Consider the following 21,144-nt stretch of genomic DNA (forward strand, 5'->3'; position numbering starts at 1 on the left):
TAGGTTTTTAGGACCATGGAGAGATCTCAGATTTGAGTCTCTCTCACTCTGTCTCTCGCTCTCTGACTCTCTCTCTCTCTCTGTATCTCTCTCTCTCTCTGTGTATCTCTCTCTGTGTATCTCTCTCTCTCTCTCTGCCTTGTTCTAGGATGACTGCAGGAGAACAGGGTTGCCCAGGTGAGTGAAGAACCAATGGGAGGATTCACACAAAAATGTGGCCAAACCAGTAGTGACTGTGCGTGTAGGTTCTTTAGATATAGAATCACACACCCACTATAACTGACTTCCTCTGAATAGGGACAAGAGATCGGGGATCAGCCCTGTCCATTTGATGTGACAATTGCTGACTGCATCCACATCTACCAAATGCTATAGAACGACAGACCTTTAACATGGGATCCTATTCCGATCAGCAGGACCAATATATGCTGAACGGGTAAGTCTTGAACTTGTTTAATGGAAATTCATTAACTCCAAAAATACAAAGCTTTTACAGCCTCCTCAATTACTTCTGTCATATAGTGAAAAAGGCATCTGCCGCACATGGATGTGCAAAGATGAGCACTGACTTGTAGACAACATTTTAAATGTCAAAGTTAGACAAGAATCGTATAACTCCAAAGTATCAATGTGGTGAGCTGGGCTGGTTGCCTGCGCTGAAGGAAGAAGTGTGAAATCGCAACCTTGTGTTATGTAACTGAGGTCTGTACAGGAGGCACGGTTTCATCCAAACGGGAAGTTTAACTCAGCCGGATGGTCAGGCCTCTTGGATGTAGAGTTTTACGTAATATGTGTGAAATCACAACGGTCTCCTTTCAGAGGGGGTCTGGCAGTAGTACCACGCTGCCACCCAACTGCTCAAAAGCTCTGACAGTTTTGGAAAGGAGCTAATGTGTCGAGTCACATTTTCAGTTGACATGATTTAGTGACACTATTTTTGGAAACCCATTGCATTTGTATGCCACTTAAAAGGGCCTGAGTGGCCAGGCTAACCATCAAATTATCGGGTAGTTTTGTGTGAATGGAGGGTAAAGTGTCCTGCTTTATCACTGGAGGCTATGAATGGGTTTCTGGCAGCACTTGATTTAAGTGATGTCAGTAGGGATATGGATTGCCACACAGATGCTTTCCTGTGTTGTACTTCTCTACTAACCTGTCAACAGCAGTACCATCCCGGAAACAAATAATCATCTGTGTGATCGTTGGTTTATTTTTTATTTTTTTTAAGAAAAGCATCTTGCATGTTTATTTTATGTCCTTTGAAGGTCTAGCGGTGAAGAGCCATGCTGTAACACGTCCTTTGCTCACTAACCGGCCCAGTTTGGTTCATGTTTGTTTATCTTTGAAATCACACCCTGACCTAATGTGTCAACGTGTCATCAACATTATCTCAGACAAACCCATTTTCTCAGTGTATCATCTTAAAGTGTGTATCATACAAGTTGGGCCATGAAGAGATGTCTCAACATGCAGGCCTTGTTTCAAAATCATCTGTAAGACACTTGTAAGCAGTGTCTGAGTGAGCTTACTGGTGTGACAGTCTAGAAAGTAAGTCTAATTGTCAGCCTGTCTGGCATGGTTTCAATACATATTTTGCTCTAAAGTGACTGATGGCTGTCTTGGCCTGTCTGTGGGTGTAACACAACAGAACGCCATCTGCCAGGTCCACTTGGGCATAAAGAGGAATGCATTCTCTGTCAAAGATATACAAAAGAACAAAATTAGATATCCACACCTCTGTTACACCTTTTATTGTGCTTTAATGTGCATAGCCTGTCAGCTTGCTAAACCAGTCCATCATTTAAATCAAATAAATTAGATTTTTAAAAGGCTTTGTGTTCAGAAATGTAGCCTACTAAGGCCTCCTCTTGATGCTTCCTGAAGTATTTTAGTAGGGAAGAGGCTAACATGCTAATGCCTTAGCACAGGAAGAACCCAAACTAGATTTTCAGGTCTTTGTGTCATGATGTGTGACATTCAGAAAGGTTAACTGTATGATAATGTTTTTATGAAATGAAGAATAACAAAATTAGCCTAGTTAAGAGTGAGGGGCACGTTTAATGAGAATAGGCTACAATAAAATTCACTATGTAGCAGTTATATAATCCCAAACTAAAGCACAACTGCCATTCATTTTAATAAGCTCCATTCTGTTTTCAAGTGAAGGACTGAGAACGCTCAAGCTTACATCGACCTGAGGTGAATATCTGTGGTTGACCCGCCCTTTATCTGGGAGAGCAAAAGAGAGTCACCTCCATAGCTCACCTCTCAGGTGTAGCAATGTTGTCATCAGCTATGCAGCGCGCTGATTGGCCGAGACAATCCTCTGTTTGCATTGTGGGTTCCTCACCATTGTTGAATGTAGTACACACACAAAGACGGCTCCAAGAGTCCCTCGTTGTATTCTGTTGGGTGTGTGCATTAGATAACAACATCAACCACTTTTAACGCGATTACAACCAAATGTTTAAGAAGTAGTAGTTTAACGTCTGAGCTACTGGACTGGCTTCCTCACTGGACGAATCGGTGAGTTGCGTTTGTTTGTTTTGTTATTTCCATATTTAGCCTTCACATGTTCATGGATACGCTAACAATGCTTTGCGCTTGACGTTATTGGCTATCAAAAATGTCCATGCCCATAGGCTTATAATATGCATTCTCAGGCTTAGCCTACCCAATGTGGTTAAACTAACGTTAAGTGATTAATAGCACAGGCAACAGGAGAATTGTATGCCAGAGATGTCCAAATAAAACTTGAACTGAGGTCATACATTTTGAAATTGTACTTGAATGTTGCTTATCTATGATTCTGATGAAATAGTGTTGTATCTGTGTGCAAGGACAATGCTTTTTGTGACTTTCCAGTGGTTTTGTACCTGTCTCAGAAGGAGAAGTAAGACCATCTCATTGCTTTGCTTCCCATTCAGAGTCTGGTTCACAGTATTGTCAGATGGACTAGAGTGAAAAAACTGAGTTGATTTATGCTGGTACCAACAAGTACCAAATGCTTGCTCAGAGTAAGATCTGATTGGCTGCTACAGTAGGCCTCAGACCTTGTTGAGATAGTGTGACGACTACGGTCAGTTGTTGCCAATGACAGACAGAGGACAGACTTAGACATGGTTCCAACCTGTGTTTCTTGCTGCCTACTTTACTGTCAGAGTATCTCAAGTAGGCCTCAAGTGCATTGCTGCACCTGCTGGGTTGAACTGGAGCAGAACCAGAGGGTGAGGTGGTCACCTTTTCACCTATTCTTGACATACGTTTCCATTTCCATCTTAAGTGTGGATGCCGTCTGTGTTTGCATTGTGTTAAAGTCTTAAAGTTGCCTTTCATGCATTACTTATTCTTGTGTTGAATGAGTGAGTACTCAGTGAAGGCTTTGTTGATGTCATAGAGATATAGTTGGTACACAGGATGAACCCTGTTCACACTGATTACTAAAACTTCTCAAAAAACTGCCACTATGACAAAAAGTGCTGCATGTCATATTAACCTGAAGTTGTTTCCTGTTTCATGCCTTGTGGGAAGGTCCTGCAAATGGTGAACAAGAACATGATCCCAGAATTGACCTTGTTTTTATCCCCTTTCCTTTCTCCCAGGAGTCCGGAGCACACCACGCCACAGCCTCACATCCCTGATATGGAGCTGAGGGAGGAGTGGCAGGAAGAGGAGTTCCCCAGGTCAGAGGAGCCCACCGCAGTGACGCCTGAAACGTGTGTGTGTGTGTGTGTGTGTGTGTGTGTGTGTGGTGTGTGTGTGAGAGGGAGGGAGAAAGAGTGAAGGGGAGTGTAATCAACCAACTGTTGTTTAAAGCAGTGTTTCCCAAACTTTTTTTCTGGCGACCCACTTTTTTAAAATGACAGACCATCGCGACCCATTTCACTTCAAATCTACCCTGCAACCACCAATATTGTTTTAGGCCACAGGTTCTCCAACTTTTCTATGCCTCCCCCAACCATACATTGCTATAGGATCCCTGCTTTGAACACGGTTGTGTTGCATTTTGAGCACCATCAGCGTGAAAAGTTGGAAATGACTACTGAATAGATACGTTTTAATGCGCATCCGAGAGTAGGGGAAATTTTCGCATGTTGTGCAGTCGTCATTCGTCAGCATAGTAAGCTGTTCCTGTAGGCCTATTTCTAAAAAAAATTGTTGTAGGCTACGTTGCGTTGCAGACAAATGGGTCCATAACACTGTGGACGTCAATTCCAATGTAAACAGCAAATAACTCAAGTCGTTATATTTTATTGTTGTTTATTGTCGGTAAAGTTGAGGAGCTGGTATCTATTAATGTTCGTGCAAATAGGCGGATTCATGTCCCTTGCAGTTTGCAACTGCGAGGTACATGGCAGGCGCCCCACAGAACGGTTTCATTTTGAGAGGTAGATATCCATGCTGGCATCCCCTCTGCGATGCGTTCGTCCCCCAGTTTCATGAGCTTTTATGACAAAACCGTGACTGTGGTAGTTAACAAACATCCTAATAGAAAACTGTTTTTCCTGGTATCAAATGACAAATGGTATCAGTTAGGCCTATAACACAACATAAATTGTGCTGGCGACCCAAATAAAATCTCCTGCGACCCAGACTTTGGGAAACACTGGTTTAAAGGACATTTAATAGCTGTGCTGATTATAGTTTGTGATGTGAAAGGCCTTGACATGCATAATAACAAACTGGGTGTGGTCAATTTTGGCAGAGGGGGAGACTGCTGAGGTACTGCATTCAAGGTAGTCACTAAATTATATGACCATACCTCATTAATCATTTGTATCAGTGTTATTGGAACATGTGATCACTTAATTTGGTGGCTGACTAGCAACAATATGGCCACAATAACTCTACCCCCTATACCAGCCCTGAGCGGAGGTAGCGTAGTGGTTATGAGCTGGGCTAGCATGTAGTAGCCTGAAAAGTTGTGGGTTCAATTCCCGGCTTCCACCATCGTGCCCTTGAGCAAGGCACTTAACCCCAAGTTGCTCCGGGGACAATGGCCGTTATAATATAATTGTAAGTGTGTAAGTCGCTTTCGATAGAACGGCTGCTAAATGATTCTAATATAATTGACGTGTAAGTCACTTTGGATAGAACGACTGCTAAATGATTATGATATAATTGACATGTGTAAGTCGCTTTGGATAGAACGACTGCTAAATGATTATGATATAATTGACATGTGTAAGTCGCTTTAGATAGAACGACTGCTAAATGATTATGATATAATTGACATGTGTAAGTCGCTTTAGATAGAACGACAGCTAAATGATTATGATATAATTGACATGTGTAAGTCGCTTTAGATAGAACGACTGCTAAATGATTATGATATAATTGACGTGTAAGTCGCTTTAGATAGAACGACAGCTAAATGAATAAATGCATGTAAATGTACTACTGGCCTCATATTGAAAGTGAATGTGTGGCACTGTTTGGTTCTTTTGTCAATATCACACAGGCCGCTCCCTGAAGATACACCCAACCAGGAGGATGAGCTGGAGAGTGCCATTGCCAATGGAAACAGACCCGGTAAGCACAGGGCTTTGTGGGAGAGGCTGCTCAGCCCTGCTGGGAACTGTTGGCTGCGCCACAAGTCAGCACTTGAAGGGTGATTCAGTGAAAGGGCTCCATGTTCTCAGTTCATGTGTTAACATCTTCAGACAGCCATGTGTTTAATATGTCATCCATGTAATTAAATGATTTTAAGTAATTTATGAATTAGTTGGGGAGGTAGTTAAATGAGAATTCCGGCAAGTTTTCACACAGATCTCTGTTTCTCGGTCACCGAGTACTGAAAAATAAGCAAAAAAATAGGTTCTACCTAGCTCAACAGCAGCTACAATGCTACACTCTGGGGGTATGTTCATGCCCCCAGAGTGTAGATCAGCTTCATCATTGTTTTGAGTGATCCATACATCATGTTGATGTATATGTTTCCATAGCAGAGGCTTTTGTCCTGCTAAGCATTGATTAATGTTTTGTCACATTGGTTGCCACATTTCTAGATTTGGTTGTCACATATCTCCACATTTCGTAATTGCAACTAATATTTGATGAGGTTTTCATATAGTTTTGTTTAGCTATGAAAGAAGGTGTTGAGATACCGTCTACTGGTCTCTCATTAACCATTGTGAGCGGTTTCACATGCCATGCGTTCTTATGGTGATCATCAACATATTTTACATTTTTACATATTGTTTTCCATGCAGCGAACCATGGCATTATACATTACCTAAGATACTTAGACTTGAGAATGTCAGTGAAACAGCGTGTTACCAAAAATAAATACATTGGGACAAAAAAAGAAAACGTATACACCCACAAATTATCCGCCCTTGACTGCAGAGCATGTGACTTGTATGATGCACACAAAGACAGTGCATGTGATTGAGATTGTGTGATTGGCTGCGGGCCAGCTCCCCCCAACAGCCTGGCGCTTTCGGGGAACTCCGTCAGGAAGAAGCGGCTGGTGGCACCTACGCTCAGCCTCACGCTGGACAAGCCCGACTCTCTAGACCGCAGCGTCAAGTCCGATGAGTTCTCCACGGCCGCCCTGTCGCCCTCATCGGAGGACCCAGACCTGGACATCAACCTGGATGCCATGGAGACGCCGTCGGACAGCGAGTCCTGCAACTTCCCCGGCAGCATGCATGACCTGGAGTGGGAAGGTAACCAGCCAATCAGAGAGTCTTGGTCCACTTTACTGTTTGTATGTGAGCAAAAGGGAGATTGTGTGTGTGTGTGTGAAGGGGGTTGTAATTAATCAAGTTGTTGTTTAAAGGACTCTTTTTAATTCCCGTGCTGATTATGGTGCTGTAAAAAGTTGGAGAAAAATCTGTTGAGCTGAGGGAGAATCTTAATTGGTTAATTTTTCCTCAGAGGTTCTGAATTCAAGGTTGTCACTAAAGGACATGATGATGCCCTATTAATGATTTTATCACTGTAATTCTTTGGAACATGTGATTAGTTAATTTGGTGGCTGATTAGGTACAGAATTGAGCATTTGGAATCGTGAAGGATTATCCACACATTAGGACTTATTAATACCTTCTGATTAGGATTTAGCAATCCAGGCACAGAAGAGCAAAAATCCTCCTTATTAGATTGTGATGACGAATCAGATTACCTAACTAATGGTGAAAGTAGGCCCCAGCCGTGGCGCAACTGGCTGGGGCACCCGCACCGTACGCCGGCGGCCCGGGTTTGATTCCCGCCCCGTGGTCCTTTCCGGATCCCACCCCGACTTCAATCCCCTTAAGGTGGTAGAAAAATAATATGGCCGTATTGAATATATGACAGTATGACCACCTTCACCGTGACTCAGTACCTATCTGCCTCAGTTAACCACCAAAACCCATTTTAAAAGAGATGTCAAACAGCCACCATATCCTAGGCCCGATTTTGAAATGCTTAACCAAAGATTCTTAAGATCACTTGATGACCTGTCTCTGGTTGAACCCTTAAGTGAATATCCTGTTTGAACACACCCATCCCTGTGCCTGCTCTCCTGACTGGTTTGCTGTGTGACAGATGACTTGCCCAGGATGGGGGTGGAGGAGGAGGGCAGGGCTTGCTCTCCAGCCATGGCCAACCTGGAACTGGACCAGGTGGACAGCCGAGGCCGGCGCTGGCGTCGCTTCTGCATCTCTGGCCAGGACTATCATGTCAACATGAGTGTGCTGGAGCCTTACCTACAGGTGCTCTCCCACGGAGGTGAGTCAGTGACCCATACCGATACACTAGAGTTGAGTAAGCGGTGGACTGTGCTGGGTGATTTCTAGAGTTGTTAAATAGTTCTTCTGAGTTTTATTAGTCTTCTGGTTTTTCACTGCGCCTAGTTACTTTAATGAATAATTTATAAGTTCTAGAATCACAGAACAATTTTGAGAACTATGGTTTTGAGAACACAGTTCCCAGATGGAGGATACTCTCCCCTCACGCTCAACAACCATTTTTGTCAATAAATGCTTTTGTTATGGTTATGGTTACGCTTTTGTCCAAAGCGACATACAAATACAAAACAATATACAACTTAATATTTTACAGGGAACAAATTAAGATGTTGGTCAGATTTTTGTTTATATCCACTTGTTTTTAAAGAGCTATAAAAATGTATGACGGTAGATTCTCCCACAGTTAGCCGAAACACTCACACAGAGGCTTAATCACATGTTTTTTCTTGTTTTTTAGGTTACTATGGAGAAGGAATGACTGCCATCGTCTTGTTCTCATCCTGTTACCTGCCAGAGAACACTATGGAGAACTATGAATATATTATGGACAATCTATTTAAGTAAGACTCAAAACTTTGCACACATACATCAATTTGATTAGGCCATTTGCATTTATGTTGAAGAGATCTTCTCTGCTTAAAGTAATGTATATTAAACTTGTGTTTAATAAATCACCAATTCATAATACACACAATTGGCATGTGTTTAAGTCATGAAGCCAATGTTTAACAGTGGATGACCTTAATATGTGCTATGCTCTCTTAGGTACATAGTGGGGACGCTAGATCTTATGGTGTCCGAAAACTACGTCATGGTCTACCTCTGTGGAATGGCACCCAGGAACAAAATGCCCGCCATCAAATGGCTCCGGCAGTGTTACAACTCCATAGACAGGAGGTGAGTTTCACTGGCTGTGTGACTGATATCAGATGGTAACAATTTAAAGTGTGCAAATAAATATGAAACCTGTACTCTTAAGATGGCTTTTCTTCATAAAGGGTTCCAAGTGAAGATGTAGGGGTATTCATCACTCTGTGTAAACCTGTGTACACAAATTATGAAACAATGTATTTGGGGGATTCATCATCTACAGGACATAATATTATTAAAACATTCAGAGAATCCAGAGAAATCTTTGCAAACAAGGGAAGGAGCTGAAAAACACATTGGATGGTTGTGGTGTTCTGGACCTCAGATGGCACTGCATCAACACCAGACCTGTTTCCACACCTGTCATTGTATGGGCTCAGGACAACCTCTGATAAGTCAAAGTCAAAGTCAAAGTCAAAGTCAAAGTCAGCTTTATTGTCAATTTCTTCACATGTTCCAGACATACAAAGAGATCGAAATTACGTTTCTCACTATCCCACGGTGGAGACAAGACATATTTTACCAATTTTAAGTCCACAGACAAACATAACATTCAAGTAAACAAAAAAGTAAGTAAATAAGTAAATAAGAGGGCACATATAATGAAAAAATAAGAGCAGCAAAATTTGGTTGAAATTGTGCATAGACAGTCAATAAAATAAAATACTAGTGCAAAGTCAGGCCAATAAGAGGCTGAGGTAGTTCTGTTTGACCTAAGTAAGAAATAAAGTGGCATAGTGGTGCAAGTTATGTAAGAGCAGCAGAAGTGTTGTGTTTTCAGGACAACAGCAACAAGTTGCAAAGTGTACAAGTGTGCAAGTGGAGTGGTGCAGGCGGCCATTGTGGGTCCAATGTCCAGGATGTTATGTAGCTGAGGGTGGAGGGGGGAGAGGAGGGAGAGAGTTCAGCATCCTAACAGCTTGGTGTATGAAGCTGTTGGTGAGTCTGGTAGTGCGGGAGCGCAGGCTTCTGTACCTCTTCCCAGAGGGCAGTAGATCAAACAGATTGTGAGCGGGGTGACTTGCATCACTCACAATTTTGGTCGCCTTGCGGGTGAGGTGGGTGGTGTAAATGTCCTTCAGGGAGGGGAGTGAAGCACCAATAATCCTTCCAGCTGTGTTCACTATGCGCTGCAGGGCTTTCCTGTTGTATTCAGTGCAGCTTCCGCCCCACACAGCGATACAGCTGGAGAGGATGCTCTCAATGGTGCCTCGGTAGAATGTGGTCATGATGGCTGGTGGAGCACTTGCTCGCCTGAGTTTCCGCAGGAAGTACAGGCGGCGCTGAGCTCTCTTCACCAGTGATGCTGTGTTGGTGGTCCAGGAGAGGTCTTCACTGATGTGCACCCCCAGGAATTTGGTGCTGCTCGCTCTCTCCACCACAGCACCGTCGATGGTCAGTGGCAGGTGTTGGGTGTGACCTCTCCGGAAGTCAACAACAATCTCTTTGGTCTTGCTGACGTTCAGCAGGAGGTTGTTGTCCCTGCACCACGTGGTCAGATGGTCGACCTCCAACCTGTATTGAGTCTCGTCGCCCTTGGTGATGAGACCCACCAGAGTTGTGTCGTCAGCAAATTTCACTATGTGATTGTTGCTGTAGGTTGCAGTGCAGTCATGCGTCAGCAGGGTGAAGAGCAGCGGACTGAGCACGCAGCCTTGGGGGGCCCCTGTGCTCAGTGTGATGCTGCTTGAGGTATTGTTGCCAACACGTACTACTTGAGGCCTCTGACAGAGGAAGTCCAGTAGCCAGTTGCAGAGGTAGGTACTGAGTCCCAGTTTGTCAAGTTTGCAGATGAGTTGTTGTGGTATTATGGTGTTGAATGCAGAACTGAAGTCTATAAACAGCAATCTCACATATGAGTCTCTTTTTTCCAGGTGGGTGAGGGCTGGGTGGAGGGCAGAGCAGATTGCATCCTCTGTAGACCGTTTGGCTCGGTATGCAAACTGGAAGGGGTCCAGGGTGGGGGGGAGAATGGATTTGATATGTGACATGACAAGCCGCTCAAAGCACTTCATGATGATGGGTGTCAGTGCCACAGGGCGGTAGTCATTGAAGCAGGATGGAGCAGTTTTCTTCGGCACAGGTATGATGGTGGCAGCTTTGAAACAAGATGGGACGATGGCTTGCTTCAGGGAAGTGTTAAAGATGTCTGTGAAGACATCCTTAAGCTCCCCTGCGCAGTCCTTCAGCGCACGGCCAGGGATGTTGTCTGGACCTGTTGCCTTACGGGTGTTGATAGCAGCAAGTGTCCTCTTCACGCTGTCGGCAGAGAGGCACAGGGGCTGCTCATGTAGAGGGGGATGGGTCTTCTGTGGGCAGGTGCTGTTTTGTGCTTCAAAGCGAGCAAAGAAGCGGTTCAGGTTGTTGAGCAGAGGGATGTTGCTCTCGCAGCTCTGTGGCGTGGGCTTGTAGTCCGTGAGGGCCTGAATGCCCTGCCATAGGCTTTGTGCGTTCCTGCTGTCTTTGAAGTGGGTGGTTATCTTGTGAGTGTATTCCTTTTTTGCTTCCTTGATGCCACGGGACAGGTTGGCTCTCGCTGTTCCATAACCATTGTCTATGTTCACAGTTTGATACTCAATTCAAAAACTGCAGCCAAAATTTTAACAACCAAAATTGTATTGAGACACGATACAGAAAATACCACCGTCTTATCTGGGCCTGAACTTCTTTAAAATGGACTGAGGTAACATGGAAAAAGGTCCTGTGGGTAGACTAATCAAAATTTGCCATTATTTTTGGAAATCATGGACTCATCTGGGCTAAAGAGGAGAGGGCCTATCCATTTTAGCACATGGACTCTTCCTCTATGGAGAAATACTATTTAAATATGTGCAGAATTCATTTTGGCATTGTTTTCCTGAAATATTCAAGGTCGTCCCTGGAAAAGACATTACCTGGATGGCAGTATACGTTGCTCAAAACCTGTATACATTATTCAGAATTGATTGCGCTTTGCCAAATGTGCAAGATGCTCATGCTGTGGGCACTAATGCTCCTCCACACCGTCATAGAGGTTGGGTTTCGAACTGAGCGCTAAAACAAGTTGGATAGGTTGAATACTTGGATAGGCCCTCTCCTCTTTAGCTCAGATGAGTCAATGATTTCCAAAAAGAATGGGAAAACTTTGATTGGTCTAACCACAGGACCTTTTTCCAAGTTACCTCAGTCCATTTTAAACAAGCTCAGGCCCAAATAAGAGGGTGGCATTTTCTGTATCATGTCTCAATACAAATTTAGCTGTTACAATTTTAGCTGTTTTAGCTGTTTGGGGCAGCTGTGGCCTACTGGTTAGCGCTTCAGACCTGTAACCGGAGGGTTGCCGGTTCGAACCCCGACCAGTAGGCACAGCTGAAGTGCCCTTGAGCAAGGCACCTAACCCCTCACTGTTCCCCAAGCGCCGCTGTTGATGCAGGCAGCTCACTGCGCCGGGATTAGTGTGTGCTTCACCTCACTGTGTGTACACTGTGTGCTGTGTGTGTTTCACTAATTCACGGATTGCGATAAATGCAGAGACCAAATTTCCCTCACGGGATCAAAAGAGTATATATACTTATACTTATACAATTTTGGCTGCAGTTTGAATTGAGTATCAAACTGGGCACGTAGACAATGGTTATCAGAGGTTTTCCTGAGCCCATACAATGACAGGTCTGGAAACAGGTCTGGTGTTGATGCAGTACCATCTGAGGTCCAAAAGATCGCGGACATCCAATTTGTTTTTCCAGCTCTTTCCCTTGTTTACAAAGATTTCTCTAGATTCTCTGAATGTTTTAATAATAGTATGCCCTGTAGATGATGAACTCCCTAAATATGTCACAATTTCATGTGAAGAAGTATTAAAATGACATTGTTTCATCATTTGTGCACACAGGTTTACACAGAGGGATGAATACCCCTACATCTTTACTTCTAAGAGACCCTGCCTCTCTGGGATGCTCTTTTTCATACCCAATCGTGTTGCCAGTTACCCTAATTAGTTGTGAAACATTCTTCCTTTTGTTTTCTTTATCATTACACAACTTTTCCAGCAATTTGTTACCCCCGTCCTTGTTGCTGGTATCAAATTCAAAATTAACATATATTTTCCATGAAATAGTCAAATTTGTCATTTTCAATATTTGATATGTTGTCTGTATCCTTTTTGCAACCAAATATGAGTTAAAGAGATTTGCAGATTATTATATTCTGTTTTTATTCACATTTTACACAACGTCCCAACTTTTTCTGTTTTGGGGTTGTTTTGAGGTTGTAGATTTAACACAAGCCTATGAGTAATCTTCATATAAAACATAATAGATCTGAGCTTGCTCCACCGTCAGGTCACAACATCTCTCCTAATGACGAGGCTTCTGTGCTGATATTCTGGTACTTCAGATTGTCCACAAAGTCACAGAAATTGTGCCAAGGTGAGATGTTGCTATTCTGTCAGAAGGGGGCGCTTCAGTTAAAATGATGGCCCTGTGCTGTTTCCGCTTCACTGATGGCCTCTGACAGGAGTGCCTAAGACGAGAGAGGCTCCCTCGCCCTCTTTCTTTTTTTCCATCTCCTGAGTACTCTCTCGCCCAGGCCCTTGTATGAAATATGACAGGAATGCTGCAATTATTCATAGCCTGTGTGGGCTGGTATCACAGGAGAACAGTTCACTGCGGGCATTCCTCAGATAACCCGCTGACCCCTGCACTTCAGAGCACAGACCTGCTCACTGTGCACCGTACACACAAAACATTACAACAGCTATAGATACCATTTGGACATGCTGCAATGTCCCACCTTGTAGTTGTCAGCTATGTGTGACGTGATGTCCTCTAATTCTATACATTGGCCAAGCCTTGCCCTTCCCCGATGGCATTTTTAGAAACCACCTCACTGCACAGCTTCTTTAATGGAAAAAAACTGTTTGCATAACAGCAAACTCCCGTCCATTTGTCACCAGTTCTCGTCATTGTTGAATGTCGTAGATCTTTAGTATCTACAGTTTGAGAAGCTGAATACTTTCCTGGTGTTTAGTGGTGAGAGGTTAGTGCTTAGGGCATATTTCTCTGTGTGTTTTGGCAGTGCTGTAACTTTTCCTTATCGCTGTGAATGTATATTTGCACAACCCATATAAAGGCAGTGTCTAGCCACTCACATCTACAGTGCAGTCTGTACCTGCCACATAAGTCACAGTTCCCTGTTAGTTAACACAATGTTACAGGAGATTTATTAAGCTATTGCGAAATAGTCATCACAAGATTTACCTGTATGTATTTTGTCTTAATGTGAGATACAAAGAGATCCCAATGTGTGTAGTACAAACCTGAAAAAAAGTGCTCTCTCTAGATCTAGGGGATTTCAGAGTAGTCGCCTAAGCTGCTTTGATACCTAGCATTACCCTTCCTTTTTAGCATCAGTCAGTCGGGTCAAGCTGATGACAAACCATGAAGTAATTTGACAATTTATACGTCACAAACTGTTGTTGCCGTTACACTAGCAGCTGAAAGTCCCTCAGGCTAGCCAAGGCACTGTTGATTTGGGCAAGGGTGAATAGACCATGGCAGACATGACCTCACGCGCTGAAATAGGAATTACAGGCATCTGGGGATGGACAACAGGGTACTGTTACCAGGCAACTAGACGGTGTCCCATCATACCAGTCATGTGTTCAGTTGAGCTGAGTCAAAAGATTCACAGAGAAACACTGGTGCTGGTGGGTGGAGGAGAAAGGAGATGGGGAAACCTTCAGCAAACACAACGTATACTCTGTATACATCTCATAACATTTGTCTATGAGAAGTATGAGTTTTACTAGAACATGGAAACAGGAATAAACCAGATGATTCCGCTCTCTTTGATAGAACCTTTTCTCCATCGTTTTAGTGTATATACCAAAGTAAACAGTGTGTGACCATGAGTGGCCCAAGTGTTAGATCTTATGATCATGATTAAAGTTTATAAACTAGGAAGTGCGTGCAGTGGAGGCGTAAAGTAAACCACAACAGTGGCGACCATGTTGTTGTTTGAGTCATGGGGTTCTTGTTTATATGACGGGTAACCCCAGTGAGAATGATCAGCCTCTGCTGGGGTGGGGTGGAGTGGGTGGTGGGGTCGGGAGAGAGGCCAACTCCCAGACAGCCGTCTCGGTCGTCATGTGTGCTAAACTGGTGACTCTCATCATGGCTTCTTCCTCTAATAGGCCTCCTTCCCATAAGGCGGCTGGCCACACAAACACTTCAGTGGGCTCGGAAGCTATATGTTATGGTTGCTTTGATCTTCCATTGTTGCAGTCTTTCCTCCTCACTATTGTTACCCCAGCTACTGTTGTTGCAGGGTTTCTCTTCTGGAGAAGCAGTTGAATTGTTTTCATAGCTTTTTGGGTTTGGGTTGTAATGAAATTAAGTGCTGTCCGGTGTGTGTGAAAGGTGGCATCCAGCAGGGTGTTTAGATGTAAGGGTTCATTTTTACAAACAAAGCTCGCAAAGCAAAAGCACATGGATTAGCATGTGTAAAAATACAGTTGTGACTAATAGGTTTTGCCATAAGGAGGCCCTTTTGAGGTGAGCTATAGAGGCACACTACATACATACATACATACATACATACATACATACATACATACATACATACATCTTTGTGTGTGTGCAGGCATGCAGGATATGGGTTACGGAATCAGGGAAAATTCCTCCGCAAGTTTTTGATTAATAAGATGGACACGAAATTTTCACAAAATTCCAATAAGGGGGATTTTTCACTGCTTTCTGCATCATCCTTCGTCTAGGGAACACACGTACTGATAAGATTAAGGAACTATGCAACACAGTGATCCTCCCAAGATCTGTAAATCTATCAATACCTGACGGACAACACATGTTTCGTAACAAAGCTTTTCATCAGTTTTTTTAGTCTGACAACATAATCAGTTTTTAATGTTGAGCTTCATTTCCAAATGCTATCTGCCATTTTACAATCTGTTTGATTTATGAACCTGGGACACACTATTTCAGAAACCTGTTGCAGACTTTCCAGTAGTTGTCTTGTACAAGCAGTTCCTCAGTCCAGCATCTGGATTCAGTTCCTTTGATGGACACATACGTTTTCATCTAAAAACCAAGTAAACCTTTGAATAAGAGCTGGCCTCATTAGGTGGGTTTGAACAGTTTTTTTGTAATTCCAATTAAATTATTCCTAATGAAAATTTTGTGTCATCTGTTTACATGGGGTACGTTCTATTCCGATCGAGTGCTCTCAAGCGCTTTAGAATCTTTGATTGGAATAGCCGTTACTGCTTTGCTTTTGCTTGAGAAGCTACAGCGGGCAATCCGATTGACCGTATACATGGCTGTTCAGTTGGAATAAGAACGGAATATACCACCTTTCATTCCGATTAAAATTCTAATAGGATCAGCAGTTTTATTCCCATTAAAATATATATATACCGGTGTGTGTATATATAAATATATATATACTGTATATGTATGATATGTGTCATTTCTATTCCAATTGAGCCATTATTCTAATCAGAATAAAAGTGTCTGTGTAAACGTAAATGGCAATGAGTTGCTTCAACTGAATGTATTGCTATATACATGGTGTTAAATTGGCAGGCATGTATTTTGTCTTTGTTTATTTGTAGGTTGAGGAAAGACCTGAAGGGTCTGTTTGTGGTGCACCCAGTGTGGTATGTGAAGGCTCTGATCACACTTATCAAGCCCTTTATAAGGTAAGATTCATTCAGTTCCAGACTATGTGCAGACAATCAATTCTTCAAAAAAAACTATTGTATATTTAGAGTTGGTAGTGGGTTGCTTGTATAGCCCTCTGAACAAATTACATGAAAATTAGGGCTGTCAATCGATTAAAAAAAAATAATCGAATGAATTACATACTCTGTGATTAATTAATCTAAATTAATCGTATATATATTTTTTGCTGTGAAAGTATTTTAAATATTTAAATTCAAATGAATCATTGAATAATCAGCATTAGTGACATTAAAGTTCAAAAACTCTTTTATTATTATTTTCATTGTTCAAATAATGGCCATAATAATCTATGATATGACCTAATATGCTGAGGAAATCAATTCAAAAGTGGAAGAAGTTTTTTTTTTTCACATAGAAGGCATTTCAGGCCACAGATATAACTTAGGGGACACAATGAAAATAAATTAACACTCCCCTGAATGTCAACACTATTTCTTTGCATTGATGTGCGACTTTAGAGTTGATGAACTCCGGTGATATGCAAATTCCTTGCTGCAGAGATTGCAGAGGGCTTTATTTTAATCAACACTTTATTTTTATCAAAATCAGGCCGTTTTTTAAAAGTAAATGTTCCAATCAATGATCTAGGCAGCACATTTTCTTCTCTCCTTTATTTTACAGTCTAATGGTTACTGACTAGAATGGCTCGGGGTCAAAGGTCACACGGAATCGATTAATCTGCGTTATTTTTTTTAATCAGTTATTTTTTCTCAAATTAATTAATCTAAATTAATCAGTTATTTTGACAGCCCTAATGAAAATAGATTGTATATATTTTATAGAGGAAACCATGCAGTTGTACAAATTGTACATCAGTAGCATTTAGCAAGAACAATTCTGGACAAGACTAATTATACAGCAGACAGTAAGTGAGATGGCTGCATAGAAGACTCAAATCTTTTGCAGGAAATGTAGCATTAATTCATTGCATAGTCTATTCCATTGTGACTGTTATGTTAACTCATGGCCTGTCGACTGGCACAATAGCATTTTTTCCTGAAACATCCTTTATTTCCTGTTTTCAAAAGGTTGCCACTATCTGGTAGTTAGTATCCTGGAAGTAAGCAGGAACGATAGAACGGACAAACTGTTTCAGGACAAAATGTTGTGAAGACTGTTAGAAATCACTCGTAACAGTTGTCACAATTGTGACCCAGTGTGACTTAGTGATACTTTGATAGTCCTGCTGCTGCCATTAGTAACGATTTGCTCCCTGGATTTACACACACTATTAGAATTAGGTCCAGTTATTTTGGAAAAGCTCTTGTTTGTTTATGAAGTAGCAAGCAATTTTTATCAAATCTCTGGTGGTCTTTAAATCTGTCAAAAATAGGCACTGAGTATTATCAAAGGAGCAAGGTTATATATGCACTGATCATTTGGTTATAGTCCAGACATGGGTTGGATACTCCACAGGTTTGTTAAAGCTCACTGTGTCTTCCTTTAGTGAGAAGTTTAGCCGGAAGGTGAAATTCATCCACAGCCTTCAAGAGCTCTCCAAGTTCATCCCTATGGAGCACCTGCAGATCCCAGACTGCATCCGAGAGTGAGTGGTCCCTCCTTTTCGCTCACCCCCACATGGAGTCTATTTGTGGGCATTTTGTTATCCGCAGTAACTGGTAGAGCAGTGCAGCATATCACCACCACGTGGGAGGTGGACGGCCTTCGTGCTGATTCCGCCTTAATGTTGTTTCATTTGGAGTTACTAGCACAGGCTGCTACCCAGCTGTGTCTCTCTATTAAAAACACACTTGAAGGTCCACTGTCTCACAAAGTCGCTAGGGTTCACAGTTTGAGCAAACAGTTTACATGAGCGAGTAATTTCCCGTGTATTCTCTTGCAGATATGACGCCACACTGACCGTCTGAGGCGAGCGTGGGTTGGTTTGTAAATACAGCGATGATGGTGTTAGAAGGGTAAAGGTGAAGGCTTGGCCCACACTCGAGACCACGAGGCAGAAGCGTCTCCAGCGGTCAGAAAGTCCTCGAGGCGTCCATCTCTTTATATTCATGGACTCGTTTAACCACTGTCAGAGGCCATTGTCATGTTCCTGCACACCACCTCCTTTATGGAACAGAAAAGCCACTTTTTAAAGCTCTTAATGTTGAAGGAATGCGCTCAACCAAGAGCATATTTATATTTTAATGGGAATGTACGCCCATACAACAAGGGGCTTAGATAACTTATTTGACAACACTTGTTTTGATAACAAAACAAATGACCTTTTGAACCTCAAATGGTGATCAACAATACACTATTTCTTCATCTCTTCCTCTCCTGATTGCACAACACCTGCCTGAGTGGAGCGGGTGAGGACTGATTAAAATAAGTGTGCAACTCGAGCACTGTTGCATAACAGCCTTGATTTATGAGCATGTAATCACTGTTTCAATGAAAGGGGGCACATTTAATCTAGCTGAGTGAGTTCAGCGAAACATTTATTAGCCACAATCAAATGAATCTGGCAGCATATGGTTCCTGTTGCAGTTTCATTACAACTTCAACACAACGGGTTTCATGTGTTACAACCTAAGCCACTTTAATGCAAAATTGCGTTTTGGGGAGAAAGTTAATGGTCAAGGTTTTTACAGCCAGTGAGTCATATTTAAACAATGGACCGAAGATTTTTTACAAGAGCTATTTTATTTTCATTTTGTAAGTCAATTCCCTCTGCATTCTCCATTTAATGTTGTTAGGTGCACGGTTTTCCTTCCTCTTTTCTCCCCTTAGATGTATGGCATTTAATAGCCTTACCTCAGAGCAAATATTTATACAAGGGAACATTTGGACAGCTTGTACTTTCCAGCAGCCAGGACCGTTACAAGCGGTTATGCAGCAATGGACCTTCAGACTGTTTCGGATAGATTTCAAAGATGGGACTGCAAGTGGATATGGGCTTTTCTGCTGCTATAATGTCTAATTAGTTGTGAAGATTGTAATGAAAGAACTGGTGGTTGGGAGCACTGTTGAAAGTCTATTGAAGCAGTGTGAACTTGGAGGAAATGGGCTTTGGCAGGAGGGGGAAGTGAGGTAACGACGCGGTGTCCATTTTAGTTATAAACAGGAACCAAGTTGTGCTGGCTGGGAAGGTTAAATAATAATTTCCTGTTTGAAAATTTTTCCTCTCACTGTGATTCTCATATTGGGAGTCAGGAGAAGTCTGCAAAATGTTTTAATTGTTTATTTAACAAGTGTAAATAGTGTGCTATAAAAAAAATAAAAACATAAATATGACTTTTTACCTTCTATCTAACTTATTAATTCTCCTTAGAGAGTCCTGGTTTGCATATGTTATATGTTATTGTTATTCTGTTAAATTCTATTCAGTCTACATGACTATTTTAACCTGTTCATTTTAATGTAATGTTTATTGTCAATGTCATTGTAAGTTGCTTTGGACAAAAGGATTTGCTAAGATCTATAAACATAAAGTACCGTACATAAAGTACATTTTATAAATGTATTTTTATAAAATGTATTTAGGGGTCCAATCTGAAAAGCTATGGGAACCCTAATGTTTTTTGTTCTTTATTATTTTAGTATAGACCCTTTCAAGAGTTCCATTATCAGCATCATAGTTGGCCCCACAAGGCTTCCGTTTTAACATTCCATAATGTTATCTTAATGCCGAGGATGTCGAATAGGAACCAAATAGAATGTTCAAGCATTGTTTTTGTTTTTATTGTTGAAAGGGTCAATATGTAATATACATCCCTGTTTAGAGCCTTCAGTCTGTTAGGCAGCGATGGATTGAGGAGGAGGTGAGCCATCCACAATGCCACACGAAGCGGCACAGAAAGCCTTAAGATGGCTATGGCTCAAGAGAGGAGATCCAGGGGGGCAGAGTAGCTAGATTCGCCAACTCGGCACGAGCTGGGGTCTGATCAGCCTCAGCTGGGTAGCCTGGATGAGGGTGTGTGATGTTGAAAGACCTGAAACACCCAATGATTCCAGGAACATCATTGAAGATGTGTCCAGCAGCATCAGTAGATGTTGCACAGTATTATTCCCAAAGAGTTTGTACTGCAAAAACCAGAAGTCCCAGAGACATTAAACTTGGTTCCCAATTCCCCTCACTACTCAGACCCCAACACTCAAGGTGCTGCACCCATAGGTGGTGCTGTTATGATCAATTAAGCATTTTTGGCTCACGTTTCAAGCAGTGTGGACCAGCTCCAAAATGTCTTTGCCATATTAAACTCTGAATTCTTATGCATTTTTGGGTCATTGGTCTTCTGCTCTAAAAATGTATAATTTACCCACCCATTCCCGTCTGAGGCCATTTATCCATTCATTAATCATCATCTGCATTTAGTGCTAAACAAAATTGATTGAAAATTGAATTAATTTTGAGGTCAGTCTGCTGTTGCACAAGTTGCACATCGTTCAAATTTTAAGAAAGTAGCCAATATTTCAGGATGAAATTGTCATCATGCATAATCATTATAACATTCTTTGGATGTGTACAATTTGGTCAATTATCATTCACATAAAAAACAGATCACATTTGCTTGGACCCTTATTATGGCTGCTTGCTTCTATATTCATAATCAAAATGGTCCTGTTTGATCAAAGAATATGCAAGATTAAGCAAACACCCTGCAAATATTCCTGTCTTTCTGAACTGGGTGTTACAGACACTTGGGGCAACATTGAGGTAAAACAACAGAATGCTTCTCAAGCTGAATGCATGTTATACCAAAGTCCTTTTAGGCAAGTCCTTCCACTCGGTGGCCATATTGCAATGCTTTTTGGGCACTCATCGGGCATCCTATTCGGCAGAAATGCGCGTGCGCAAG

At 42.1% G+C, this 21,144-nt stretch overlaps 1 protein-coding gene across 3 annotated transcripts; it reads left to right on the plus strand.

Annotated features, from left to right (window-relative positions):
* The first annotated feature begins 159 nt into the window (after positions 1 to 159).
* On the plus strand, positions 160 to 20,561 carry bnipl (BCL2 interacting protein like). Of its 3 annotated transcripts, XM_076280257.1 has the most exons (11): positions 160 to 177; positions 298 to 436; positions 3,603 to 3,716; positions 5,462 to 5,532; positions 6,420 to 6,671; positions 7,534 to 7,716; positions 8,194 to 8,296; positions 8,502 to 8,633; positions 16,216 to 16,302; positions 17,793 to 17,891; positions 18,189 to 20,561. In XM_076280257.1, exons 2-11 carry the CDS (start codon positions 393 to 395, stop codon positions 18,211 to 18,213), a joined length of 1,110 nt encoding a protein of 369 aa, XP_076136372.1. In that variant the 5' UTR covers positions 160 to 177; positions 298 to 392; the 3' UTR covers positions 18,214 to 20,561. The 3 variants fall into 3 exon arrangements, with proteins under 3 accessions (XP_076136372.1, XP_076136373.1, XP_076136374.1); XM_076280258.1 differs by lacking the exon at positions 160 to 177 and having other exon boundaries at positions 3,603 to 3,683; XM_076280259.1 differs by lacking the exons at positions 160 to 177; positions 298 to 436 and adding an exon at positions 2,378 to 2,526.
* Positions 20,562 to 21,144: the final 583 nt, after the last annotated feature.

Source organism: Alosa pseudoharengus, unplaced genomic scaffold (assembly GCF_046254945.1).
Source record: "Alosa pseudoharengus isolate Yale_2024_CS ecotype anadromous, Long Island Sound unplaced genomic scaffold, YU_APseudo_1.1 YU_APseudo_1.1_scf_12, whole genome shotgun sequence".
Taxonomy (NCBI): Eukaryota; Metazoa; Chordata; class Actinopteri; order Clupeiformes; family Clupeidae; genus Alosa; species Alosa pseudoharengus.

Bases quoted from the DNA above. Each gene is read 5' to 3' on its own strand.
- bnipl (XM_076280257.1), top strand. From the start codon at position 393: ATGGGATCCTATTCCGATCAGCAGGACCAATATATGCTGAACGG. The intron at 3,717-5,461 runs GTGTGTGTGTGT...AATATCACACAG, and splicing joins ACCGCAGTGACGCCTGAAAC to GCCGCTCCCTGAAGATACAC. The intron at 7,717-8,193 runs GTGAGTCAGTGA...CTTGTTTTTTAG, and splicing joins ACAGGTGCTCTCCCACGGAG to GTTACTATGGAGAAGGAATG.